Below are 26537 nucleotides of genomic sequence, written 5' to 3' on the forward strand. Positions count from 1 at the left end.
CTGCAGCAGCACTGCCTAAGTCCAAGCCTCAGGTCCTCCCAAAGGTGACCTGGGGTGGGACACCATGCTGCTCCCTGCCCTTCTCTTCGGGATGCTATGGGCTCTGAGTAATGGGTAAGCAGCTCCTGGGGCTCCCCTGATAAGATCCCCGCCCGGCCATGCCTAGGTACCCTCCAGGATGCCAGGCTTTTTCATCACTTCATCCCACCTTAGCCACCCCCTTGCTTCAAGTACCTCTCCCAGCAGTCCTTGGGGGCTTGGATCCGTGATACAGAGCTTCTTGGGATAGAGGGGACGATGCTGGTAGTTGTGCACCCCTATCCCTGGACAGGCGGTGGTGTGAGCAGACAGAGACCATTCATGTGGAAGAGGAAGTAACTCCTCGTCGGGAAGACTTGGTACCCTGCACCAGTTTGTACCATTATATCCGCCTCGGCTGGCGTCTGGACCTGCCCTGGAGTGGCCATGTGGGGCTTACCAGGCCCCCAACACTTGGGCTCTGTGCTATCTACAAGTGAGTGAGGGTCAGAACCTGGGCTGTCTGCCGGGCAGGAAAGGAAAAAGTGACGGCAGGATATCCTGAGAGTGGGGGAGGACCTGTGAGGAACTGGTGTGGCAGGCATTTGGGAAACTGGGTTCTAGGAAGGGTGGAGAGAGCTGGTATGGGTGGATGAGAGGGCCCCATGGTGGGCACTGTATGGCAAGGGGAGGTGGGACACTTATTCCTTCTGCCCCAGGCTCTTTCCCAGCATTCATTCTTGCTTTACACTTGAAGAAAATAAGGTCAGGAGGTGAGAATTACTTGATAGGACCCCTCAGGGTAGTTGACCAGACCTAAGGTCTTAGGTCTTGCCTTGTGGTAGGACCTGGCTAAATATTAACACCTTTCCCTGCTTCCCTCTGTATGGTGGGGGGTAGACCCCCAGAAACCCGGCCTGCGACTTGGAACCGGACAGTGAGAGCTTGCTGTCCAGGATGGGGCGGTCCTCACTGTACTGATGGTAAGTACCCGAACTGAATGGGTGAATAGTACCCTCTGGGGTAGTTGTTGTGAAGGCGAGCCCATCTGTGATACAGCAGAGGTGACAGACTGCCTGAAGACACAGCAGGTCTGGTGGGGCTCTCCAGGTCATCCATATGACAGGCTGGGTGTGCCCTATTCTCTACCACAGCCCTTGCTGAAGCCAGCCCTAAAGACCTCTGCTTTGTCACACGGCAGTGCCAACCTCTAGCGGGTTCAGCTAATTCCTCCTCAGCAGGAAGCCTGGAAGAATGCTGTGCCCAACCCTGGGGACACAGCTGGTGGGACAGCAGCTCCCAGATGTGCCTCAGCTGTCAGCACCACCCAGGTGGGTCTGTAGCCTCCAATCTTGGAGACAGGCATATCCAGACTGTCACCCTTAAGAGTTCTGGGCCATTCCACCGAACCCTGGCTACTCCTGTGGTCCCTCCAGAGGGACCATACCTGGCTGTCATACCTCCTGGTATGCCTGGAACTGTGCCCTCACCTCTGTCCCTGCATTGAGACTCACACATGATGTATGTTGTTTAGGCAATGCTTCCTCTGAAGCCCCCCTGCAGCCCCTGACAGCAGCTGTAGCCCAGCTCTGGAGCCAGCGACAGCGTCTCTCGGCTATCTGTTCCACCTGGTCCGGCTTCCACTACCAAACCTTTGACGGGCATCACTACCACTTCCTGGGCCAATGTACCTACTTGCTAGCTGGTGCTGTGGACTCCACCTGGGCTGTGCACCTCCGGCCTAGGGTCCACTGTCCCCAGCCTAGGCCCTGCTGGCTGGTGAGGAAGGGAGAGAGATGACCCCAGGGAACATCTGGTCATGGTGGGGAGAGGAGTCACACATCTGATCCATGGCTCACTCTCAGGTTCGAGTGATGATGGGTTCTGAGGAGGTGTTGATCCAAGATGGAGAGGTCTCTGTGAAGGGGCAGCCAGTGCCTGACGGGGAGCCTCGACTTCTTCATGGTGAGGGCTCCTTCCCTCTTCTGGGGTACTCTGCCCACTCCTTAGGGCAGGCTGTCAGGCTGGGGCAGAGCTGCTGTGACCCCTGAGTACTGTTGGAAAACTTGAAAATTAAGGGTCAGGAAGGCATAAGCCTGGCTCACTCACTCCTGTCTGCCTTCAGCTATGACTTGGGCAAATCACTCTGTTTAACTGTCTTAAGCCTCAGCTCCCCCACCTGCCTCGTGAGAGTATTATCACGGCTGAGATAGGAGGTTGGGGTGAAGTGTGCATGTGTCTGTATGATATGGGTGCGTGGGCAGAGTGTATGTATAATGTGCATGTTTTGTCCGTGTAGAAGTGTGGTATGTGTGTATGTGAGGTTTGTGGTATATGTTGTGTGTTGTGGTGCATGAACTATGTACAAGGTATGTGTATTGTCTGTGTATATGTACTGTGAGTGGAATGTGTGTATAGTATATGGGTAGTGTGGATATAGTGTGCGTGTTATAATTTACTCTCTTAAGATAGTAGCCCCAGCAGAAAAACCACAGTGCAGAGCTTGTAAATTTGTGTGAATTCTTTTCCTAGTCAGCTAAGGCCCTGCTGTGATGAAATGGGAGTGTGGCCCTTATAACTGAATGACCCTGTCCTATTCCCAGGGATGAGCCTGCAGTGGCAGGGAGACTGGCTAGTGCTCTCTGGGGGCCTGGGGGTTGTTGTGAGACTGGACAGGTCCAGTTCCATCTCCATTTCCGTGGACCACGAGTTCTGGGGACGGACACAGGGCCTCTGTGGGCTTTACAATGGCCGGCCAGAGGGTATGTAAGGTGTGGCTTGGTATGGTGGATGGGGTCGGGAGAGTACACAAAGAATGTGTACTCTAGCACTGGCCTCAAACTTCCTCAGATGATTTTGTGGAGCCAGAAGGGGGACTGGCTATGCTAGCTGCTACCTTTGGGAATTCATGGAGGCTCCCTGGCTATGAGGTGAGACTGCTTCCCGCCTGCCCACTATTTCCCTGGGGTCCTTAGGAAGTGCACACAGGTTCCAGGGCCCATAGGGCAATTGCTGTGTGATAACCACCCTGGGGGCCTCCCTGATGTGGCCACTGACCAGTCTGTCTGGGCTGAGTGACCCTGGCTCCTCTTTCTCTGGGCTGGGCTTGTCACTTTGCCACCTCCGCAGCCCAGAAGGAGGCCTGGTGGGCAGGCCGGTGGAGGTAACTGTGAGGGCAGCAATCCCATTCCTGTTTTCCTGACTAATATCTCTCATCGCTGCTTCCTGGCCTGGTTCTGTCCTCAGCCCGACTGTCTGGATGCAGTGGAGGTGGCCCAGGGCTGTGAGGGCATCCTGCAAGGTACACATACAGGCTTGGAAACGGGCAAGCTTCAAGCTCAAGCCCAGGATATATGCCACCAATTGCTGGAGGGTCCGTTCTGGCAATGCCATGTCCAGGTATGGGGGGGACGGAGGTGGTGACCAGCTCTGGAGGGGAGGGTTCTGTAGGCACTGATGGATGATAGAGAGGTGCCAGCTGGGTGATCTGGTCCTGCCATCATCAGTCACAGCACTCCTTTGTCTTTGGTTTTACCTCTGAGAACAAGATGGCTGTTCTTGTCACTGTTGAGGCCCCTTCCAGCACTTACCATGTTTGGTTTCAAGTTGGGTTGTAAAGGAAGAGGGGGCAGGAGATGTTGGCTAGGAAGGTCATTTACTGGCTGAAGATTTCCCTTCCCGACAGGTTCCCCCGGATGAGTACCATGAGACCTGCCTCTTTGCCTACTGTGTTAGAGCCAGAGCAGGCAGTGACCCAGAGGAGCAGCAGGAAGCTGTTTGTGCCACCTTTGCCAACTATGCCCAGGCCTGTGCCAGACAGCACATCTATGTGCACTGGAGGAAGCCTGGCTTCTGTGGTATGCTGGGTCTGCCCACCTGAAGCTAACCAAGGTCCTGGAGTGACCGGTTTCCTGAGGGCCCCCTGGCTGTCTCCCATGGCCTATTGGATTTCCGCAGCCAGCCCTTCACAGAACACTTTTGTTCCCACAGAACGCCTGTGTCCAGGGGGGCAGCTCTATTCCGATTGTGTCTCATCCTGCCCACCCAGCTGCTCAGCAGTAGGCCAAGGAGAGGAGGGGTCTTGTGGGAAAGAGTGTGTGAGTGGCTGTGAGTGCCCGGCCGGCCTCTTTTGGGATGGTACCCACTGTGTGCCTGCTGCCCACTGCCCCTGCTACCACCGACGCCAGCGTTACTCCCCTGGTGACACTGTGAACCAGCAATGCAACCCTTGGTGGGTCTTTGGGCTCTGGTGGGCCACATAGTTCTCCCCGATGTTTTTATTTATGCTGTTTCTGAGATTTGCTCCTCCAAATAACCAGTGCACTCCGGGGTTTCCCACCCTGTGACCTGTGACGTTTTCTGCCATGATTAATAGTCCAGTTGCAATGGTGGTGGGTGTGCCGGGAAGAAAAAAAAAAACACTGAGCTGGGAGTAGGTCATGCCCAGCTCCACACTCTGGGATGAATCCGATGCCACAGTGCACTGTCCCACCCTCTGTGCTCTTAGCGTATGCCAGGATGGCCGCTGGCACTGTGCCCAGGCCCTGTGCCCTGCTGAGTGTGCAGTGGGCGGTGACGGGCATTACTTCACTTTTGATGGGCGGAGCTTCTCCTTCCGGGGCAATCCAGGCTGCCACTACAGCTTGGTGCAGGTGAGCAGAGAGCCTATCTCAGGAAGAGGATCTTGTCAGAGTGGGGGCCCTCACAGGGGAGTTCTGAGGGGAGAGGACTGGAAACACGTCATTAAAGCAGTCGGTGAAACATATAGTCCCTAGCAAGGAAATATGGGCAGCAGTGCTGGCAGGAGAATGACTGCCTGCATACCTCCCCCGCCTTGGCACCTCAGACACACACACGCACGCGCAAGCACACATCCATCCATCCCCTCTAGTTCCCACCTCTCCTAATTGGCCACCCTAATCTAAGGCCACAGAACTAAACCCATCTTCATAGTTCCTTTTACAAATGAAAAACATCGGGCTTATCACAGGCAGAGAAAGAAGGGACCCTCTCCAGTAAACCTGGGGAATTCAGCACACACCATGTTTTTTCAGTCCTTCCAAGGGGTCCTCGGCGATCTCTCAATTTTAGTGCTGTACCACTGTAATTCCTTGACTTGTCCTTGTCCCCTCCTTGCCTGGGGAACAGTGGGGTGAGGAAGTTAGGTGAGTGCAGGGTCAACGAGCTGGTGTGTTATCCAGGGCAGCTGTCTTCCCACTCACTTGGCCAAAGATACATGAGGTATGCACACAGAGATGGAGACTACATGCCAGCACACAGACCACACACACATACACACAGCCATATATGTGCATATAAATTCAACAAATGTGTACACATATATCTATATGTATACAAATAGAGAACAGCCATGGGGAGGAAAGATCGAGATCTTCCCTTTCCAATGTATACACAGACACACACATGCATGCACATGCATACATGCACACACAAACTTGCAGTCACACAAACCTTCTCACATGCCCTCACATCCATCTGCCCATGTCAGTCCTGTGTGGGGTGGGAGCTGCGGTTATCACGCTGCTGAGGCTTCCTCATGGCTTCTACCACCTTGTCTACCCCAGGACTCTGTAAAAGACCAGCTGCTGGTTGCATTGGAGCATGGGGCCTGTGACACTGGGAGCTGCCTCCACGCCCTCTCTGTCTTCCTGGGGAATACCCATATTCAGCTCAGATACTCAGGTAGCGTCAATTCTGCCACCTGGGCTACGCAGGGCCTTTGTTCCCTGGGGAGTCTCTGCAGTCTTCTTCTTCAGGGTGCTGAATGGACCTGTTGCCCACTGTCCTTACTCTGCAAACTCAAGCCTACCCCCCTGCCTGCCCTCCACACACTCCCCTTGGATTTCAGTAATCATCCCTTCTAGATTCCCACAACTGAACTAACTGCCTGCAGTGCCTCATGCTCCTATCTCAGGGGCATCTTCCAAGCAGTTTCTGCTGGTCTTCAGAAGTAAGCACAAGTCATACAGTTATAAGAGTTGGAAAAGCCTTGCAATGAGCTGCTGACGTTGGCCCCTCTCAGCGACTGTCCCTCCAACTCTGCCACGCCCCAGCCTGCTGCTGACTCTCTTTACCCAGCTCCTCCCACATACTGACCACACAAACAAAGGGATGTGCAAAATTGCATCATGATGTGTGTTCTTGAGCTATGGTGGTCTCTGGCAGAACAAGTGGCCTCCAGGGGTCACTGGAGTCGTTCCCACATCCCTTCACACCAACGCATGCTCTCCCATCTTGCCAAATCTTTCCCCTCTTGCAACCCCATCCTCCCACAGGCTCCCTATCACATGGTCAGGCCTCTCTCTTCTAGGAGCTGTGCTGGTGGATGGGCAGGATGTAGGCTTGCCCTGGATTGGTGCTGAGGGCTTCAATGTTTCCCGTGCCTCCTCTGCTTTCTTGCTGTTGCACTGGCCTGGGGCCTGGGTTCTCTGGGGAGTGGAGGATCCTGCAGCCTACATCACCCTGGAACCCCATTATGCCTACCAGGTATGCAAGAAGGCCAATGAGTGTCTGGGTTAGGCTAAGTAAGACTGGGTTTCACTTTTATATGTCTTCTGTGGCTCAGGTACAGGGTCTGTGTGGCACCTTTACCTGGAAACAGCAGGACGACTTCCTGACACCGGCTGGAGACATAGAGACCAGTGTCACCGCCTTTGCTAGCAAGTTCCAAGTGTCAGGTGGTGAAGGGTGCCCCTCGATGGATAACACCCCACAGTTCTCCTGCAGCACTTACTCCCAGCGCCTCACTTTCGCAGAGGCAACCTGTGCCATCTTGCATGGCCCCACCTTTCAGGTACTAGGGCGTCCCCCTCCTCTGCCCATAAGATCAAGGATCCAAACTGCAAGAAAGAGTCAAGGGCACAGGGGGGCAGCAATGGACTCCCAAGGGAATGGAATCCATGAAGGAAGAACTGCCCCTTTTCTTTTTGTCCAAAGGAGTGCCATGGATTAGTAGACAGAGAGCCGTTCCGATTGCAGTGCTTGGAGGCTGTGTGTGGCTGTGCCCCTGGCAGGAACTGTCTGTGCTCTGTGCTCTCTGCCTATGCACGCCGCTGTGCCCAGGAGGGTGTCCTGCTGCACTGGAGAAATGAGTCGCTGTGCCGTGAGTCTCTCAGCCCTACTCTGGGCTCCTCACCTCCTTCTCCCAGCGCCACCCCCAATTGGGGAAAGTTGGACGGGGCAGGAACTCCTTCCTTACCAGACTGTTGCTAGGCACCTTTCTCCTGTAGGGATATAAGGACTTGAGTCCTTCGTGTGGCTAAGCTTCTGATTTGCATGTATCCCTGTGCCCAGCTGTCCTGTGTACTGGTGGGCAGGAATACCAGGAGTGTGCCCCAGTGTGCGGTCATCATTGTGGAGAGCCAGAAGAGTGTAAAGAGCTTGGCAGCTGTGTGTCTGGTTGTAACTGTCCCCCGGGACTGCTGTGGGACCTTGAGGGTCAATGTGTGCCTCCCAGCATGTGCCCCTGTCAGCTTGGAGGTCGTCGTTACAACATTGGAGACACTGCCACCAAGAAAGACTGCAGCCACTGGTAAGAACCACCACCTTTGGACATAAAGAAGAAGGACTTTTGAGAGAATGGCTACCTGTGTTACTACGTGGTCTCCGTGGGTTGCCAGGGAGGGATGGCAAGGTGCTGATAGTTCCTCAATGCCGGGGCACCGTCAGCTTCAGGAAGCTCTTTCATGCCCACTACCTATTTATTGCATTGGTTTTACTTCCTAGCTATAGTCTAATAAAGTGTGGGGGATGAAAAGCCATTCCTTCTTGGCAGATGAGGAAAGTGAGGCTCAGATATGTAGACAATTTGTTACAGAGAAGGAAAGATGAGGTCTACACCTAAGGAGGCAGAGGTAGGCTTCAGGGCACCTCAGTGAATCCCCTCTGCTGCTTGGACAAGTGGTAAATGTCTTAGTCACTTTCCTTGTTTCTGTGACCAAACACCTGACAAGAAACAACTTGAGGGAGGAAGTGATTGTTTTGCCTCACTGTGCAAGGAAACACAGTCCTCCATGGTGGGGAAGCCATGACAGCAGTAGTCATGGCCACATTGCATCCTTAGCCAGGAAGCAGCGAGAGAAATGGAGGCTGGTGCTTGGCCCGCCTTCTCCTCTTTATTTAGCCCAGGATCTCAGCGGGTGGACACAATCTAGAAAATCCTTATGGATAGACCCCGGGACTTGTGGCCAGCGAATTCTAGATGTCATCAAATTTACAGTCAAGATTAGTCACCTCATTAGGGGAGTTGGTATCTCTGTGCCATTCTAGAGTTCAGAGACTAGCCCCACTGGAGCTGAACAGAAGGGGAATTGTGGATCCCGGGCATGTGGGCTTCCTGAACAGCTTGCGCTCCTGTGCTGGAGGCTGGGGTGTTGGAAACTGAGCTGTTCCAGTCTCTGTAATTAGGGCTGGGTTCCTACTAGGCATTAGGGGTTCCAAATACCTGCAGGGGTCCTCAGTATCTAGATTCCTGAGATCCCATGCTGGGCCTGGCTCTTCCATCTTCCCTCCTCTACAGCATCTGCCAGGAGAGGGGCCTCTGGAACTGCACAGCCCACCGCTGCCCTCCACAGCAGGCACTCTGCCCCCAGGAGCTCGTCTATGCCCCTGGTGCCTGCCTTCTCACCTGTGACAGCCCCAGGGCCAACCATTCCTGTCTGGCTGGAAGTACTGATGGCTGTGTCTGTCCCCTTGGTACCGTGTTGCTGGTGAGGCTGGGAAGGGGACCCATGGGACAACCAGGTGCTCTCCTTATAAAGAACCCTGCTCTGCTCTCTAGATGTCCAAAACAGTGTTTTCACCCTCCTCCCAGGACAGGCACTGTGTGCCTCCAGATCTGTGTCCATGTCGTCACAATGGACAGTGGTACCCACCCAATGCTACTATCCAGGAAGATTGCAACATTTGGTATGCAGAATTCCAATCACCTGTTACCCTATGACCCTGTGACCCTTGAATCCCCAGACACTATGCCTCTTCTCACTAAAAGGGTTTGGAATGGTGGATGGGACAGAACATCCAGAGTGGTCGGGACACTGGGAACCCTCTAGAATCTCCCACACTCAGGGTCCATCTGGGCTGTCCCTGTTGTTGATGGCTCTGTCCTGCCTCTTGCCCACAGTGTGTGCCAGGGCCAACGGTGGCACTGTACAGGCCAGCGATGCAGTGGATGGTGCCAGGCATCTGGTGCTCCCCACTACGTGACATTCGATGGGCTGGTCCTTACCTTTCCTGGGGCCTGCGAGTACCTGCTCGTGAGAGAGGCTAGTGGCCGCTTCAGTGTCTCCATCCAGAACCTGCCCTGTGGGGCCAGTGGCCTCACTTGCACCAAGGCGGTGACTGTGCGCCTGGACAGCACGGTTGTGCACATGCTTAGAGGTGTCTGCGACTATCAAGGAGAGCTGGGATACTGCCAGAGGGTGGGGGGCACAGCAGGGTAGTCTCACGTCTCCTCGGCATGGCCAGGGCCCAGGTCTCTTTCAGTTCCTCCCCGGGTTTGATGGTCCTTGTGGTGGGGTTTGTTGGAGCCAGAACTCTGGAAAATCAAAGCCCATAGAAGTCTTATGACCCCCCCCCCCGCCAAGGTCACCTAGGTAAATGAGCAAAAGAAAGTTTGGAAAAGTAACTGGGAGAACCAGGCTAAATTAACACCCCCTCTCTTCTCCAGGCCAGGCAGTAACAGTGAATGGAGTAGGCGTAAGGCTCCCCAAAGTCTACACAGGCCCGGGACTGAGCCTGCACCATGCTGGCCTCTTCCTGCTGCTGACAACACGCCTGGGTCTCACTCTGCTCTGGGATGGAGGTCAGACTCTGCCCTGGTGCCCTTAGCCCACACCAGGCCTTTGCACTGGTGTCCTGATTTCCCCAAAACTCTTCTTCCCGGTACCTGCCAAACTCAGAGGCTAAGACTGACCCTGGAAGCCGGGCGGTGGTGGCGCACGCCTTTAATCCCAGCACTCGGGAGGCAGAGGCAGGCAGATCTCTGTGAGTCCGAGGCCAGCCTGGTCTACAAGAGCTAGTTCCAGGACAGGAACCAAAAGCTACGGAGAAACCCAAAAAAAATCCAAAAAAAAAAAAAAAGACTGACCCTGGATAGCCCACTAGAGACAGATTTCCAGTATGACAGCCAGGCCAAGATCTTTTCTGAATCCTACCCTCTGCTCAGTGCTCCCAGCCTAGTGAACACTCTGGTTACAGCGCTTGAAAGTGGTTGGAACTTCCATGTTCTATTTTCCTTTTCAAAACATTATTTATTTTTATTTGGTGTGCATTCGTGTTTTGTCTGTGTGTATGTCTGTGTGAGGGCGCTGGCTCTCCTGGACTGGAGTCACGGATGGTTGTGAGCTGCTATGTGGGTGCTTGGAATTGAGCCCATGTCCTCTGGAGGAGCAATCAGTACTTTTAACCACTGAGCCATCTCTCCAGTCCCTATGTTATAGTTTCATAACTGTGTTTTTCTTCATTTTACAAACATGACAGCCTCACCAAAGAAACATTTAGAAAATGCCAAGTTTTAGGAAGAAGTGAAAATAGACCTGCTGACACCTCTCTACCCAAACATAAGCAGTTGGTGTCTTAGAAATACGGCTGTTAGTGAGGGATGGAGGGAAACCAAAATAACCCTGTCCTCTTGGCTGGGCTAGCCTGGAGCTTCTTTCCACAGAAGGGTAGTAGGGCCTCTCAGGCCATCCTGAAGCCTCCTGAGTCTGGCCCGCTTGGAGGATTTTGAAGCTTGGTTCCTAGCTGGCTCCCAGAAGTTGGTGTTTTCATTATCCTCAGAAAAGAGGATCAGCCCTGTTGGGTGGGGGTACCTGTGCAAGGAGGCTGTCTAACCATGTATTTCTCTGCCCCCGCCCAGCCGAGGGCTCCTAAAGTCACTTTTTATAATGCCACCAGGCACCCGGGTGCTGGTACAGCTGTCCCCCCACTTCCACGGTCGTGTGGCTGGGCTGTGTGGAAACTTCGATGGTGATGCCAGTAACGACCTGCGGAGCCGCCAAGGAGTTCTGGAGCCCACAGCAGAGCTTACTGCCCACTCCTGGCGTCTCAATCCCCTGTGCCCTGAGCCAGGAGACATGCCGCACCCCTGTTCAGTGAGCAGCGCGGCCCAGCGAGAGGGAGGTGGGGGTGTGATAGCTGAGTTGGGGGGAGGCTCACAGAAGCACCCTGTGCTGCAGGTGAATACCCACCGGGTGAACTGGGCTCAGGCCCGCTGTGGGGTGATATTGAAGCCAATCTTTGCCTCATGCCACACGGAGGTGCCCCCGCAACAGCACTATGAGTGGTGTGTGTACGATGCCTGTGGGTAAGGAGGGGCCGAGGGGTGGGTGCCATGGGCGTGCTGAGGTGTGTGTAGGGGGCGGGGGTGTATGATCGGTCGATGGCTCCACCCACAGCTGTGACACAGGGGGCGACTGTGAGTGCCTCTGCTCAGCCATTGCCGCATACGCGCACGAGTGTGCCCAGCACCAACACCATGTGCGTTGGCGCAGCCAGGAACTCTGCCGTGAGTATGCCCTCCTCTCGCAATCCTGCCATACGTCCAGCCCCTTGAAATGTGCTTCTCCTGTCCCACCAGCTGGCCATTTAATCACTTAGGTTCAAATGTGGACTGAATGCCCTCTCTATTGCTAAATGCTTCTTAATGGACCAAACATGAGAATGGCTGACACACAGGGCCAGCATCCTTCATCTTGGTTTTTGTTGTTGTTGTTTTGGTTTGGTTTTTTTTTTTTTGGTGGTAGTGATGGGGATGTTGGTAAAGGTCTACAGTATACATCCTGTGCTTTCCTTGAGTGTCAATGAAGCTGGCTTGCCTGTGCCATTGTGTCCTGGTGCCCTTGGGCCTCAGTGAGCAGAGTCTCTTTTCTCGCCACCCAGCCCTACAGTGTGAAGGTGGTCAGGTATATGAAGCCTGTGGCTCTACCTGTCCCCCCACCTGCCATGACCATCATCCTGAGACCAGATGGCACTGCCAGGCCATCAGTTGTGTGGAGGGCTGCTTCTGCCCCGAGGGAACATTGCTTCATGGTATGTTGCTGGAGGTGGACACTATGGGTGGGTAAAGGCCACAAGCCTTGGCTGGACATCCTTTGTTCTGAATCCCACGCTCTGTGCTCTCAGGAGGAGCCTGTGTGGACCCGGCTGCCTGTCCCTGTGAGTGGGGTGGCAGTTTCTTCCCACCAGGGACTGTGCTGCACAAGGACTGTGGAAACTGGTGAGTGGGACACCCAGGAGAAGCCTGCGCTCTTGGGCTGAACAGGCTGGCGTGTGGCTAATGCCAGGCCCCTCGTTGTGCTCAGCACGTGTCAGGAAAGTCAGTGGCATTGTGGAGGTGATGGTGCCCCCTGTGAGGAGATGGAACCCGGCTGTGCAGAAGGAGAGGCTCCATGCAGAGACAGTGGGCACTGTGTGCCACTTGAGTGGCTTTGTGATAACCAGGATGACTGTGGTGATGGCTCAGATGAGGAGGGTGAGTGTTTTTACTCGTGTGGCACTAACAGGGACAGATAACCAAGTTTGAAGCTGCAGCATCTGTCCCCAGGGTGGCTCCCTAAGCTGGCTTCCCCTGCAGGGAGCTATGACTGAGGTGATGGGGGAAGACCGAGGGGCAGGGAGGGTGTTCTGGTCCTTCTTGGGTCAGGATCTTTGCCATCACTGCATCCTCAGGCTGCCTGCTTTCCCTATGCCAGGCTGTGCCACCTCAAGCTGTGGGGAGGGACAGATGTCTTGCCAATCCGGCCACTGCCTGCCACTGGCCCTGCTCTGTGATGGACGGGATGACTGTGGAGATGGTACAGATGAGCAGGGCTGCCCGTGTCCCCTTGGCTCTCTGACCTGTGCTGATGGTCACTGCTTGCCACCTGCCCTGCTGTGTAATGGTCATCCTGACTGTCCGGATGCTGCAGATGAAGAGTCCTGTCTGGGTGAGGAGTCGTGGCCCTGCCTTCAGCCTACTAGGAACCCCCTCTCAGGGTCCGGATCCTGGAAGCCCATAGATAGATAGATAGATAGATAGATAGATAGATAGATAGATATAGAGATAGAGATAGATATCCCCTTCTTTGCCAGGTCTCCACTTCTTTGAAGGTGATACCTGTCAATGACTGAATGGAGATGTCCCAAAGAAATAGAATAAATGGCCGGGCGGTGGTGGCGCACGCCTTTAATCCCAGCACTCGGGAGGCAGAGGCAGGCGGATCTCTGTGAGTTCCAGACCAGCCTGGTCTACAAGAGCTAGTTCCAGGACAGGCTCCAAAACCACAGAGAAACCCTGTCTCGAAAAAACCAAAAAAAAAAAAAAAAAAAAAGAAATAGAATAAATGGTGACCCCAGGGGCTGGATGACTCAATGGTTAAGATTATTGCTCTTCCAGATGACCTGAAATCAGTTCCAAGCACCCACATTGGGCCACTCACAACCACCTGTAACTCCAGCTCCAGGGGTTCTGGCATCCTCTTCTGGCCTCCACAGGCACCTACACACAGGCAGCTTACACTCACAGACACACAGACACATACACTTTTATAAGTCTTAGAAGGAGTAAGTCCCTCCTCTCCTCTAGTTGCAGGGCAGGTGAGCTGCACGTCTGGAGAGGTATCTTGTGATGATGGTACTTGCATCAGGACCATGCAGCTGTGTGATGGAGTTTGGGACTGCCCAGACGGAGCTGATGAGGGACCTGGTCACTGCTCTCTGCCTTCTCTGCCTACACCCCCTGCTGGCACTTGGCAGAGCACTTTCACCAGCTCTCTGAATACAGCACCAAGTCCTGTGGATAGTGCCAGCCCTGGTGAGTGTTTGGGATAAATAGGGCAAGAAAGCTGGAAGCCTGAACTGCTCAGGCAGGGGATGGTGTACCAGGTGCCCTGTATCCCAAAGAGAAGTATTTGGGCCATACTTTGGGGATGAAGACTCGGAATGATGTGTTCAGTGTTTGAGAGGAATGGAAGGTCCAGATTTATTTCCTGGTGTTCAGGGCCTCCCTATGAACAAGTGAAAAAGAACCTGGTAGACATTTAGGGACTAGGGGAAGGCTTGTGGAAAGCAAAACAGCTGTCAAACTCAGGAGAGGGTGGAACTAGATTGGGAAAGGGTATGCTCAGCTAGAGTTAGGAGTGCTGAAACTAGAGGGCGGCCCCAGAGGAGGTGTGAGGGTAAGGTGGACCTGGAGAGCCAAGAGTCCACTCCCACTGGTCTAACCAACACACCCGCCGCAGTGTCCGCTTGCGGCCTCTTTGAGTTCCAGTGCGGCAGCGGAGAATGCACTCCTCAGGGCTGGCGCTGTGACCAGGAGGAAGACTGCATAGATGGAAGTGATGAGCTTGGCTGTGGTGGGCCCTGCATGCTGTACCAGGTGCCCTGCGCCCACAGCCCACACTGTGTGTCTCCAGGACAGCTATGTGATGGTGTGCCACAGTGCCCCGATGGTTCGGATGAGGACCCTGAAGCCTGCGGTGAGAGTCCCATACCTTATTCTGGACACCTCCCTTCAGCTGGTGGCTTAGCAGGCTGGGACCTGGCTCTTCCCAGGTGCCACCATTGCCCCTTGCTGTGGCTAGAGAGAGGCTGTGGAATTGTTTTTGTGTTTCTTTGATCTTTCTTACAAAATCTTCCTTGGAAGTTTTCGCTTTTCCCTGTAGGCCTGTGGGAGAAGAGAAAGGGGTCTTTTGTTTGAAGAAGAAACAAGAGACTGGGTGATAGCTGAGGGCACAGGGACGGGGACAAGTCTGTTTGGAGGCTCCCCCAACCCCAGCTTCCCCCCACTTTACCTGAGTGGAACTCTTTATGCCCTTCCACATTGACCCTTCACGCCCTGGCTACCTCACCAGAGTGGAGATCAAGTTGTTCACAGGAGGCTCTTATTTTTCTCCAGGACCATTCTTCAACCCCTTCTGAAGGCTCCTCTGATCCAGGACAGGACTATGCCCCCCGCTCTAATGCCCTGGCTTTCCCTGCTGGTCTCTGTGCAGGAATAGGATGGGGGAGCAGCAGCGTGGTAGGACACCTCTTATGCATAGGTTCCACCCAGCTGCCCTCATGCCATGGACTCTTCTCTTGTTGTTTGGCTCCATGGCTATGCCTGAACCCCCAACAGCTCTGTGACAAAATTCCCAGGGCGAGGATGGGCTGGACTGTGGTGTGAATACTGTTTTCTTGCTGGAGACACTCTTACAGTCTAGGAGGTGGTTTTCAGTCCTAGCTAACAGTTCGTTCTTCCCCAGAGAGGCTATTCGTCCCAGGAGGCACCAACAGGACAGGGATTCCCTGCCCAGAATTCTCCTGCCCGAATGGCACCTGCATTGCTTTCCTGCTGGTGAGAGCCTCGGGTGGTAGGCTTGAATGGGCAGGCTCAGGCTTTGTACACCTAGCCGGAAGCCTGAGCCTGTTGCTTCTCCAGGTTTGTGATGGGAACCCAGACTGTGAGTTGTCAAATGAAGCAGAGGCCTCCCTGGATGAGCAGGATTGTGGGGTCTGGGGCTCCTGGGGCCCATGGGAGCCATGCAGTCAGACCTGCGGGCCTGGAATACAGGCTCGGAGTAGACGCTGCTCCCCTTCCCGACTCCCAGTGCTGCAGAACTGCCCAGGCCCGCAGCACCAGTCACAGGCCTGCTTCACTGAGGCCTGCCCAGGTGAGGGACAGACGGGACATCTGGGAGGGGGAGGGGCAGCAAGTCCTGAAGAAAGAGGGGGAAAGAGAGGCTGTTGGTCCCTAGCCTTGCCTCGAAGCCCTCTCCTCCCCAACACGCACACCATCCTGGCCTTGCCTTGTAGTGAACGGTGAATGGAGTTCTTGGTCTCCCTGGTCTCAGTGTTCCGAACCCTGTGGGGGCACCATGACACGCCATCGGCAGTGCCGTCCGCCCCAGAACGGGGGCCAGGACTGTGCCCTGCTGCCTGGGAGCCCTCGTAGTACCCACCAGGCCAGTGAGTAAAGGGGAAGAGCGCAGAAGTAAAGGCACAAGGAGCTGATGATGCGATGCTGAGAGAGGAGGAGGGAGAACACTCAGGGAGGAGGTCCTCTAGTGGATGCTGGGGGAGAGGAGAACACAGCAGGAATAGAGGGTTGTTGGGGGTGCTGTGGGTACTGTGGGCACTGAAGACCGTGGTGGGCAGTGGTAGAAACTGGTCTCTGCCGAGGATGCCTCTCTATAAGCTCTGACCCTGTCCTTGCCTTCTTTCAGATCCCTGCCCCCAGGAGGGCTGCCCCAATGCCACTTGCTTCGGGGAGTTGGTATTCCAGCCCTGTGCCCCCTGCCCTCTGACATGTGATGATATTTCTGGTCAGACCATGTGCTTGCCTGACAGGCCCTGCCGCAGCCCAGGTGAGGGGTACTGGAGAGGGTCTGTGGAGGCCTTGCTTTGCATGATAGCTAATGCTGGCCTTTACTTAGGTTGCTGGTGTCCTGAAGGGCAGGTTCTGGGCACTGAGGGGCAGTGTGTGAGACCCATGCAGTGTCCCTGCCTGGTGAGTGGTACCCGTTACTGGCCTGGGCAACACATCAAAATGGATTGCCAGATATGCTCCTGTCAGGATGGGCGACCACATCGCTGCCGGCCCAATCCAGAATGTTCTGGTAAGCCTCTGCCCAAGCCTACTCCTGGGGGGCCTTATTTCTCCCCAGACCACCCAGCCCTGACTCCTATCTTCTCTCAGTGGATTGTGGCTGGTCCTCCTGGTCCCCCTGGGCAGACTGTCTGGGGCCCTGCAGCAGCCAGAGCCTCCAGTGGTCTTTCCGGAGCCCCAACAACCCACGCCTCTCTGGTCGGGGTCGACGGTGCCGCGGCATCCACCGCAAGGCCCGCAGGTACAGAGTAGGGGCCCAGTCTACCCTCTACCTCTTCTTAGGAGGTTGACTCTGAGAGAGACATTTTTCATCTGACAGAGACCCCACTAGCACCCTGTTAGATGACATCCCCCCCCCAGGCTGATACTTTTGAGGTATTTTCCTACTTAAGGTTTGTACCTGCTAGATCCAGGAGCCAGCAGACAACCTACAAATAGAGCTTGACCATTCCAGTGGCAAGAATGGGCCTCTGTCTCTGGGGGGGAGGAGAGGGTGGCCTCTGCTGAGGCTTGTAGGGGCATAGTTGTTCTGCTGTGTTGATCTGCAGTGTTGGCACAGATCGCCTTCTTGCCCATTCTTTGTGTCTGTGTGGTTGTTCTCTTAGGAGCAGGGGTAGATTGGGATTATAGTGTGACCGAACATTTACCCAGGATTTTCCCAGTTTTATTACTGACAGTCATAAGTCTGAGAATGCCCTTAGTCCAGCAGGTTGTGGGTGGCACTGAGTGAGCTCCCTCCTCCAGGAGGCTGTAAGGTGTCTCCATTACAGGTGCCAGACAGAGCCCTGTGAGGGATGTGAGCAGTGGGGCCTCGTGCACCATATTGGGGAACGCTGGCGTGGAGGCCCCTGCATGGTGTGTGAGTGTCTGCATAGGGGTGTCATACGCTGCTCCCCCTATTGCCCACTGGGCAGCTGCCCCCAGGTAAGGGGTCTGAGAGAGTGGCAAGGGCTGAGCCTGGAGCGGTGATGTAGACCAACCAGGCTTGGGGAAACTGATGGAGCGGGTCAGAGATGGACAAAGGGTTTTGACATCTCTGTTCTCACAGGGCTGGGTCCTGGTGGAGGGAATGGGAGAATCCTGTTGTCACTGTTCACTGCCTGGTGAGTGGGCCTGAGGGGTGGCGAAAGAGCCTCAAGAGGAGAAGACCCCAGTGCAGACTGTGACAGGGGGCAGAGGTCCAGTGTCCTTATCCTCAGAGTGTAGCTATAAATTGATGACGTTAGAGCTTACCCTGCATGGATAGTTACTTACGCTGTCCACTGCTCGAGTCTCCTTCTAATGCCTATGGGGGCTAGAAACTGCGCCTGTTATGTCCGAAAATTGTTTTGGCCTGGGGGGTTTATTCTGTTTTTAAAATAGTCAGCAGAGGTGAAAAACCCCAATTCACTCAAAGGGCAAGAGGGACCCTTCCCCACTGGAATTTGTTCTCGAGAAGTCATGAGCCGTAACATGTTCCAGGAAGCGCGGAGGGCCGGAGTGCTGGGTGGGTGGCTGGTGGCAGCCTCTCCCATTCTTTCTCCTGACCACTGCATCTCTGCACAGGAAAGAACCAGACAGTGGTTCCCGTGACCACTGCTACCCCTGCCCCCAGCCCTCAGATCGGAGCCCCCCTGGTCACCTATGTTCTGCCTCCTCTGGGGGGTAAGTCACGTGCTGTTTGGATGCTGAAAGGCACTGCCCTAGCAATTGCCGGACCGCTAGGGAAGCAGGACCACTGACACAGTGCCCTGCCTACTACTGTACTCCACGGCAGGCGGTGGAGTTGCCCATCCCCCAGCTCCGCCCTCCTTGCTTCATCTTTCTGTCTTCCATACCCTCAGCTCCACTCGCGGCTCCCCAATTGTCCCTGCCACCCTCTCCAGCCAGCCCTGCCCTACTCCAGCCTACCTCTCTCCCCTGCACCCAGATGCCTGCTACTCTCCCCTGGGCCTGGCCCAACTGCCCATGTGGGCATCATCCCAGCATACAGAACACTCCACCTGGGCTGCCGTGGGCGCTCCCACCATAGGGCCTGACCCTAGAGAGGATGTTGATGCTGAGTGGCATGTCCAGCCTCTCTACCTGCAGCTGGACCTGCTGCAGCCTCGGAACCTAACTGGTCAGTGAGGAGGAGGGCATGGGATAGGGGATGGGGGTGGGATGGCTGCTTCAGTGCTGACCTTTGCCTTGCCCTGGTCCCTTCCTCAGGCATCATGCTGCAGGGGGATGACTCTTCTGCCGCTTCTGTCACCAGCTTGTCCCTCCAGTTCAGCAGTGATGGCCTACAGTGGCATGACTATCTCAACTCCCTGCCTAATACCGTGCCTCCACCCACGGTACTGAGCACTTCAGTCCCCACAGCCATTGCCCGCAAGGGTCTTTTGTTTCCCTGGGGGACAGTCCTTGCATTAGACATCTGTGAAACACCTGCTAACTAGCAGGCACTGTGCTCTGTGGAGCTGAGAGTCCAGCAACATCTGAACACACAGAAGTGACTTAGAATCTACACGTATGACCCTCTATAACAGCTTCCGAAGGAGCAGGACGGGAACACACCCAGTTCACAGAGGCCCTCGGAAGGGCAGCCTCTGTGGAGCACAGCACGTTTTCTTCAGGGGTTGGCGTCCTCTGCAGGGAGACGGACCCCTTGCAGCCTGCTCTATGTGGGAGTTGCTTCTGTGTTATGAGGGTTGGGGTACACAGGAGGGGCACCAGAGTAGGGTGACAGTGGCAGCTTGAGCAGGAGGTGGGACTTGGGCAACAGGTAATATCTCCCACAGCGTTCATCCAGGAGCCCGAGCCATATGGCCCCTGAGGTGTGGACGTTGGACCAGATGGTACAGGCGAGGTACATCAGGGTGTGGCCTCATGACAGCCACCACAACGACAACAACCAGCGCAATGTCTTCCTGTGGGTGGAGCTGCTGGGCTGTAAGCCAGGTACAGGCCAGCTTGGGGGCTGGAGGGACAGGAGTGGGCACTGCGATGTCAGGAGACCTTAGTAACATATCTTCCACAGTGTCCCCACTGGCACCCCCATGTCCAGGGACCAGGCACCGCTGTGACAGTGGGGAATGTGTCCCAAAGGGAGGGCCATGTGACAGCTCTGTGGACTGCAAAGACGGCTCTGATGAGGAGGGCTGTGGGCCCCTTCGTGCAGGCGCCAGCAGCAGGTATGGCCTGGCCTTGGGTGTCACCTGGCTAGGAAAGGTATATGGGAGGAGTCCTGCCTTGTCTTCACAAACCATGCACGCTGAGGAGTCACAGCTGGGGGTTCCAGAGCCCTCATCACCATGAGAGCCTTGAGTTCTGTGCATTTTCCCGATACCTGGTGTTTCGCTGCTCTCGAAGAAGGATAACCCCCGAGTTTAGACCACCACCACCCAGTGCGATAGAAGAGAGACTCTCAGTTCCTGCCTGGTCCTGGGGAATGGACAATGGGAGCGTGTTACCTGCCTTCCAGTGATAATGACAAGATCACGCTGAGACCACTATTAGAGCTCACCTTTGTCCAGTCTTAGTGGGCTGCACCCCTCCTGAATGCCATAACCTGATCCCTTCAGGATGGTTGGGCTCCAGGGCTGGGAGATTCCCTGGAGCCTTCCTGGTGGTTTCTCTTCCCAGAGTCCATTCCACAGCCAGGACCCCAGACCTCTCCTCCAATCAGCCTGGAAAGTTTCCATCACAGACCAGGGAGGTGAGGGAGAAGCCAGCTTCACTGCCTCACGAATGCACTGTCTGCCCCTGCATCATCCTCCCTCTCCATACATTCAGTGGCTCCCCCTCCCAGCTTGTGTTTCCTGGCACCGTTCTTTCAGGCCTTTAGTCCTGAGCTTTGTGAGATCCAGCTCAGTGTCTGGGAGGGTGCTAAGGGCTAGAGGGACTGAGCGGTGCAGAGGGGTTCAGGGCAGGCACTGACGCCGTACAATCTGGGTGGCAAGAGCTCTGAGTCATGGGTGAGGAGGCACCAGGGCATCTGTTTTGGGAATCTATGTCTAAAGTCCCCAAAGGCATCTGGGACAAAGCTTGAAGAATGGGGATATCTGTGACACAGAAAGGGGCAGGACATTTCCCATTGACAAGAGACCTGTTCAGGGTCTTGGGGAGGCCTAGGACTTTGGGGAAGAGAGTAGAGTTGTTTGCACAGGTAGGCCAGTGAGGGTATGGGCCAATGCCTAAGTATGCCCAGTTTATTCACCATGCAGGGGAAGTTAGCTTAGTCATGAGTTCTTTGGGCCAGTGCCTGGGGGTATCCAGACTATTTACCTTGCAGGAGAGTCACCTCTGTCTTCAGCTCTGGGCTTCTTTAAACATATAGAGGTGGGAAGGAGGCAGCTGTGGCTTGCTGGAAAAGGGATGGGGCATGTGGAGCTGCCCTGGAGGCTTGAGCAGGGTTTCTGAGCTCTCTCCCTCTGTAGGGTCTGGCAGACACAGAGAACCAGCAGCCCAAGCAGGAATCATCCATGCCTACTGGAGGTATGTGCACAGACTCCAATCCCCTCCCAAAACTCCACCCTTACCATCACCTGTCCTTCTGGAGCCAAGGGCAGTAGCATTCAGAGGCTAAAACACCCTGTCCTCTGACTTCCTCCAAGAGAGCTCAGGGTTAAGAGAGATTTGTCACCAGGTGCATGGTGAGGTCCCAACCTTCTCAGCCTACTAGACTCAGGGTGTGAGGTCTGAGGAGACAAAGACAATTCCCAGGGTAATGCAGTTGTCCTGCAAGGTGGCTGCAGCCCCCAAGCCCTGGACCAGTCTCCTAGAGGGAGTTGAGAAACCACCTGGCCCCATCTTGTCTCTCTGCTCAGCTGGTTATGATGCCAGGCATTTTTCTGAAGTATTTGTTGACAACAAGTGCCCTAAGTGGACAGAAGAGTGGGCAGACTGCCTAGCTTAGGATGCTCCTACGCAGGAAAAGGGACTCCCTGCCACACATGTGCTGGCTTCCCCAATGGCTACTGATCAGCCACCTGTACCACAGTCCCCAAGGGAGCAGTGTCAATGCTGTCAAGGGTGGGAAGGTATAAACCCCTGGAGCAGTAGACTTGTACTGACTCTAACCTGGAAGATAGTGGATGCACTGTGCCAACCCAGGGCCTCAGTTCCCCGACCTGTGGATGTAGGAGGCTCTTTTCCGTGAACTCCAGTGGACGCTGTTCAGTAGTCCGGCTGAACCATGTCTTTGTGTCTTCTGTAAAAACTCACATCTGCAACTTGTGGGCTCATGGGATGAATCCGAGTCTTATTCTAAATCTGCTTCCAAAAGCAGATGTCTTTGAAGATGAATATTTTGGCAGAAAATGCGTGGCTGGCTATTCTTTTCACTATAGCTGTGAAGAGGCTCAAAAGGCAGTGTTTCTTCACGTGGCAATGTCCTCATCTTGTCTCAGCTACGCTTGCTCCTTCTACTGTTAGGTTTAAATGACTTCAGCCCTCTCCTCTAAACATCTTATTTTACAGTGGCCTTGTACTATCTTCTTGCTCCATCTTCTTGCAACTAGAGTACAATATTAGATCAAACCAGGGTTCTCCTACTTTCCCTTAACTCTCTTCTTCTGTTCCTTGGGTGGCAGAATCTATTTTTTCAATCTGAGGGTCCCTCCACGGTGGAAAGTTGTCTGTGATAGCTATGGCTATCCTGTACCACATGGAACTAGAGATGCCCTCTTCAGGGTCTGTCTCACCCCCTCCTGCAGTCCAGTGAGCTGAGCCAGTATCCTCTCGGTCCCATTCACACTTCTGAGCCGCCTCTGCCTGTTTCAGGGCAATCCGTGCAGATGGTCACCACCTTCTCCACATTCCCTTCTGGTACCAAGAGCCTGCACCCAGAAATGGCAGCTGTGACGGTGCTTCCCCCACAGTCAGCCACTCCAGCAACTCCTGTTGGTAAGACTCTTCAGCCTGAAAGGCCTGTGTGAGCCAGGCTTCTCTGTGAGGAGCAGAAGCCACAGGAGCTCCATCACTTGGATCTAGGTCATATGGCTCCACGACATTTTTAGTAGAGTGGGCCCAGGACCCCCAAGCTTCCTAACCCAGCTCACTCATTACCTCAAGAAAGGCAGAAAGAGGGGTATCCTAGATGCTAAGTGGAGGGAAGTTGGGGTCTGCCAAGAAGTGACCACAGAAGGAAGGTAAGGATGACTGGGTCCCAAGTCAGCTGACTGTGGTGGTGTCCTGCCTGCAGGCCAAAGTGTCACCCCCAGGCCCTTCCCACCCATGCGCTGTGGCCCTGGGCAGGTGCCCTGTGATGTGCTGGGCTGTGTGGAGCAGAGGCAGTTGTGTGATGGAAGGGAGGACTGTCTCGATGGCTCCGATGAGCAGCGCTGTGGTGAGTTGGGGGCTTACGTCATGCCCTGGAGATGGTGAGACGGTTTCAGATCTGGGTAGCTCATGTGGTAGGGAATTGAGAGGGACTGGGACAGCAGGGACTAGAGAGAAATTGTAAGAGCAACTGGAAGCACCAGTGCCTCTGAAGGTGATGGAGAGAATGAGATAGCTGCTGAGGTTACCCACCTATCTTCCCACTTATAAATTGATCCATCCATCCACCCATCCATCCATCCACCTACCCATGTATTCAATGATCTATTCACCTCTTTATGTATCTACCATCTACTGGCTCTTTTAAAAAATATTTATTTTTCTTGTTTTTATTTATGTATGCATCACTCTAGCCCCCACTCACCTACTCTTAAATCTATACATTCATATATACTCCCATCTTTTGATCCATCTTTTCATGTACACATGCATGCATCTGATCATTTTTCAATCTGGCCATATCTCTCTCTATTTTTATATCCATTAGTCTATTGGCCCGTCTATCTATCCATCTACCTGAATATTAATTTACTATATATCTAACAGTTCTATCTATCCATCCATCATCTCTCTCTCTCTCTCTGTCTACCTACCTATTCATTTATCCTTCCACTTGCCTACCTACCTGTCTACTTATTTACTCATTTATTTACTGTCCCATTCACATGCTCATCCCTTTATCCGTGTACCCACAGACCCATCTATCTGTCCATATAGTCTCTATCTATCTGTCCATCCGTCCACTCATCCATCTCTCCAAGGTAGATAATTTTGATCAAAGCTTGGTCTGCCAGTCATAAAAGAAAGTGTTAACCAATCACAGAAACTGGGGCCCCGAGGAGAACCCATTCTGAAAGAGAGCAAGGAAGAGGAAGGGTTGATCTGCATACACTGACTTCTCTCTGCATAGTCACAGTGGAGAAACTGTGAGAACTGTGGAAAGGAAGGCCTGTGAGCCTCATCCTGCATGAAGGCTCCAGGAGGCACTCCGAGGGCAGGAAGGCCAGAGCTTCTGCTCAGCAAACTGCCCTGATCTCTGCCTGAAGTTCAAGGAGCTAAGTTTCTTATCCAGACAGCAAACGTTTATATGACTCCCTTCTCTCTCCTCAAATTATGAATTGGCAGCAAGTGCTGGTCCCTTCACCGTGCCTACCACTGCCCTCCCTGGATTGCCAGCCTCAACGGTCCTCTGCTCCCCGAGTCAGCTGAGCTGCGGCAGTGGGGAGTGCCTGCCTCGTGAGCAGCGCTGTGACCTTCAGCTGAACTGCCAGGATGGCTCTGATGAAGACAATTGTGGTATGTGCTGGATGAGGTACAGTTCTGAGGGCTCTGCTTCTGCGTGAGTCGCCTTCTAAGCTCTGGCGTACTGTCCCCTGCAGTGGACTGTGTGTTGGCACCATGGTCTGGCTGGAGTGATTGCAGCCATAGCTGTGGCCTGGGCCTCATCTTCCAGCGCCGGGAGCTGCTGAGACCTCCCCTGCCTGGAGGCAGCTGTCTGTTGGACCAGCTCCGTAGCCAGCCCTGCTTTGTGCAAGCCTGCCCAGGTAGCCTAGCACCCCAGGAAGAAGTCAGGATTGACTATTTGCTGTGGGAGACCTGGGTTGGCTCATACCAGAGACCCTCACCTAATGCCCTGTTCTCCCTGGAAACCCCTGTGTCCAGCCTTTTTAAGGACTCTGGCACAATGATAACCACATAATCACAGCCTTCAAAGAGCTGTTCCAATACTCGCTCTCCTGGCCGTACCCTCCCTTGCCTGCCTAGGTAGCTCAGGGGAGTCCCTTCACTAAAGGTTCTCCGGCTGGAAACTGTCATTCCCACTTGCTTCCACCCATGTTTCCGAAATGTGTGAGCATGAAAGGAGACAACAGAAGAGGGTATTTCAATGACAGCTGGCTGTACCGCTTACTTGTCCCTGACTCCATACCTGAAGCCTCTGTAGGCCTTACATTCAGTACTTCTCACACAGTGGCTCCCAGCCTGCTCTGTGTGCTGCTGAGATGGGTACCCCTACACACACACACACACTGGGCTCCCCACAGCACTCACATCAGGTTCACAACCCTGGCTTTCCTGGCTCCCTTGTTTCACTGCTGCCAGATGTACCCCCACTTGAGGGCTCTGCCATTGCAACCTTGCCAGGGGCTGGAACTCTGTTCTTAGAGTCACTGGGTGTCTTCCCATGGTTCTCTCACCTATGGGCAGTTTCCCAGAATAAAGGGAGTTGTAGGGATGCTAGAATGTTGTCCCCACTTGCCAGGCCACTGGCCTCCAAGGGGCTGGGAGAGGCTCCCTGGCTTGGCCTTCCCCTCTGCACAAAGCCTGTGTCTCCTTGGAGTATTTCTGGTGGACCTCCTTTTTCTTCTACAGTGGCTGGGGCATGGACAGAGTGGGGGCCCTGGGAGCCCTGTAGTGTCTCTTGTGGAGGTGGCCACCAGAGTCGCCAGAGGAGCTGTGTGGACCCCCCACCCAAGAATGGTGGTGCCCCCTGCCCTGGGCCTTCCCATGAGAGGGCACCCTGCAACTTGCAGCTCTGCCCAGGTGACACAGGTAACAGGAAGCTGGCTGGAGGGATGTCTAGCAGTGGAGCCCTGGGGTCTGTGTCCGGGCCTTCGGGCACCCTTTCTACGTGTGCTCTTTGTTCCTGAGACTGTGGGCCGGGCCGTGTACACGTGAATGCTGAGCTGTGCCAGAAGGGGCTAGTACCCCCATGTCCACCCACCTGCCTGGACCCCAAAGCCAACAGAAGCTGCAGTGGACACTGTATGGAAGGTGAGACAGAGCCAGGAAACGCACATACGAGTTGCCTACCCATGCCGGGTACTGGCCCTAAGGGACTTCCTCTCCTTGCACCCAGGATGCCGCTGCCCTCCTGGGCTTTTTCTCCAAGACTCTCGCTGCCTGCCCTTCTCTGAATGCCCCTGCCTGGTGGGCCAAAACCTGAGACAGCCTGGGTTGACCTTCCTGCTGGACAACTGTAGCGAATGGTGAACATGCTGGGCTGAGGGGCGGTGCTGGTCCAGAAGGCGCTGGCTCCTGGGAGGACCGGGATGAAGGGTGGTACTGAATGGAGGGAGGATACTGATGGATGCTCTATGCCTTCTGTCCTCCGCAGCACGTGTGAGGAAGGGGTACTGCTGTGTAAGCCAGGAAACTGCTCCCAGTCCTGCGGCTGGTCGGCCTGGTCCCCCTGGACACCCTGTGATCGCTCCTGTGGCTCTGGAGTGAGGGCCAGGTTCAGGTATGGAGGTGGGGCGGGCAGTGGACAGACGACAGAAGGATAAGGGAGGCAGGAGTACCTGTCGTGAAGGAGGAAGGCAGATGCCTAGGCAAGTGTCTCCTCAGGTCCCCCTCCAACCCTCCCGTGGCATTTGGAGGTGCCCCGTGTGAAGGTGACAGGCAGGAACTGCAGGCCTGCTACACAGAGTGTGGGACAGGTACTGTATGGCAGGAGACCGCCTTCTTATTCCCAGTTCCCTATCCTAGCTGGTACCTTGATGGGTAGTGAATGAAGCTGTGCCAGAGGAGGCTGGTGTCCCCATGCCCCCTTTCCTGTCTGGACCCCAATGCCAAAAGAAACGGCAGTGGGCACCATGGAAGGTGAGGCATAGCCAGGAAGTGGAGGTGA

At 54.6% G+C, this 26537-nt stretch overlaps 1 protein-coding gene across 1 annotated transcript in view; it reads left to right on the forward strand.

The window, feature by feature from the left end:
- LOC142839552 (SCO-spondin) overlaps positions 1-26537 on the forward strand; it is a gene marked incomplete at its 5' end in the record, with an annotated part of 52563 nt that overhangs the window by 518 nt on the left and 25508 nt on the right. The window contains 53 exons of the mRNA XM_075955774.1: positions 332-514; positions 919-1001; positions 1173-1349; positions 1553-1797; positions 1884-1983; positions 2622-2780; positions 2869-2948; positions 3265-3417; positions 3704-3875; positions 4009-4249; positions 4526-4670; positions 5604-5721; positions 6350-6525; positions 6605-6832; positions 6976-7141; positions 7333-7570; positions 8558-8747; positions 8852-8946; positions 9161-9417; positions 9707-9841; positions 10936-11132; positions 11217-11344; positions 11436-11545; positions 11920-12069; positions 12163-12256; positions 12342-12511; positions 12732-12965; positions 13604-13831; positions 14259-14495; positions 15264-15355; positions 15440-15671; positions 15814-15966; positions 16224-16364; positions 16434-16616; positions 16697-16847; positions 17377-17530; positions 17655-17709; positions 18152-18250; positions 18516-18707; positions 18797-18924; positions 19369-19528; positions 19608-19761; positions 20213-20285; positions 21007-21064; positions 22352-22474; positions 22773-22916; positions 24035-24205; positions 24289-24453; positions 25280-25459; positions 25559-25681; positions 25767-25896; positions 26025-26150; positions 26255-26346. Of these exons, the coding sequence (XP_075811889.1) occupies positions 332-514; positions 919-1001; positions 1173-1349; positions 1553-1797; positions 1884-1983; positions 2622-2780; positions 2869-2948; positions 3265-3417; positions 3704-3875; positions 4009-4249; positions 4526-4670; positions 5604-5721; positions 6350-6525; positions 6605-6832; positions 6976-7141; positions 7333-7570; positions 8558-8747; positions 8852-8946; positions 9161-9417; positions 9707-9841; positions 10936-11132; positions 11217-11344; positions 11436-11545; positions 11920-12069; positions 12163-12256; positions 12342-12511; positions 12732-12965; positions 13604-13831; positions 14259-14495; positions 15264-15355; positions 15440-15671; positions 15814-15966; positions 16224-16364; positions 16434-16616; positions 16697-16847; positions 17377-17530; positions 17655-17709; positions 18152-18250; positions 18516-18707; positions 18797-18924; positions 19369-19528; positions 19608-19761; positions 20213-20285; positions 21007-21064; positions 22352-22474; positions 22773-22916; positions 24035-24205; positions 24289-24453; positions 25280-25459; positions 25559-25681; positions 25767-25896; positions 26025-26150; positions 26255-26346 (8168 nt within the window). The remainder of the gene's footprint in view (positions 1-331; positions 515-918; positions 1002-1172; positions 1350-1552; positions 1798-1883; positions 1984-2621; positions 2781-2868; positions 2949-3264; positions 3418-3703; positions 3876-4008; positions 4250-4525; positions 4671-5603; positions 5722-6349; positions 6526-6604; positions 6833-6975; positions 7142-7332; positions 7571-8557; positions 8748-8851; positions 8947-9160; positions 9418-9706; positions 9842-10935; positions 11133-11216; positions 11345-11435; positions 11546-11919; positions 12070-12162; positions 12257-12341; positions 12512-12731; positions 12966-13603; positions 13832-14258; positions 14496-15263; positions 15356-15439; positions 15672-15813; positions 15967-16223; positions 16365-16433; positions 16617-16696; positions 16848-17376; positions 17531-17654; positions 17710-18151; positions 18251-18515; positions 18708-18796; positions 18925-19368; positions 19529-19607; positions 19762-20212; positions 20286-21006; positions 21065-22351; positions 22475-22772; positions 22917-24034; positions 24206-24288; positions 24454-25279; positions 25460-25558; positions 25682-25766; positions 25897-26024; positions 26151-26254; positions 26347-26537) is intronic.

This window comes from Microtus pennsylvanicus, chromosome 21, assembly GCF_037038515.1.
Source record: "Microtus pennsylvanicus isolate mMicPen1 chromosome 21, mMicPen1.hap1, whole genome shotgun sequence".
Taxonomy (NCBI): Eukaryota; Metazoa; Chordata; class Mammalia; order Rodentia; family Cricetidae; genus Microtus; species Microtus pennsylvanicus.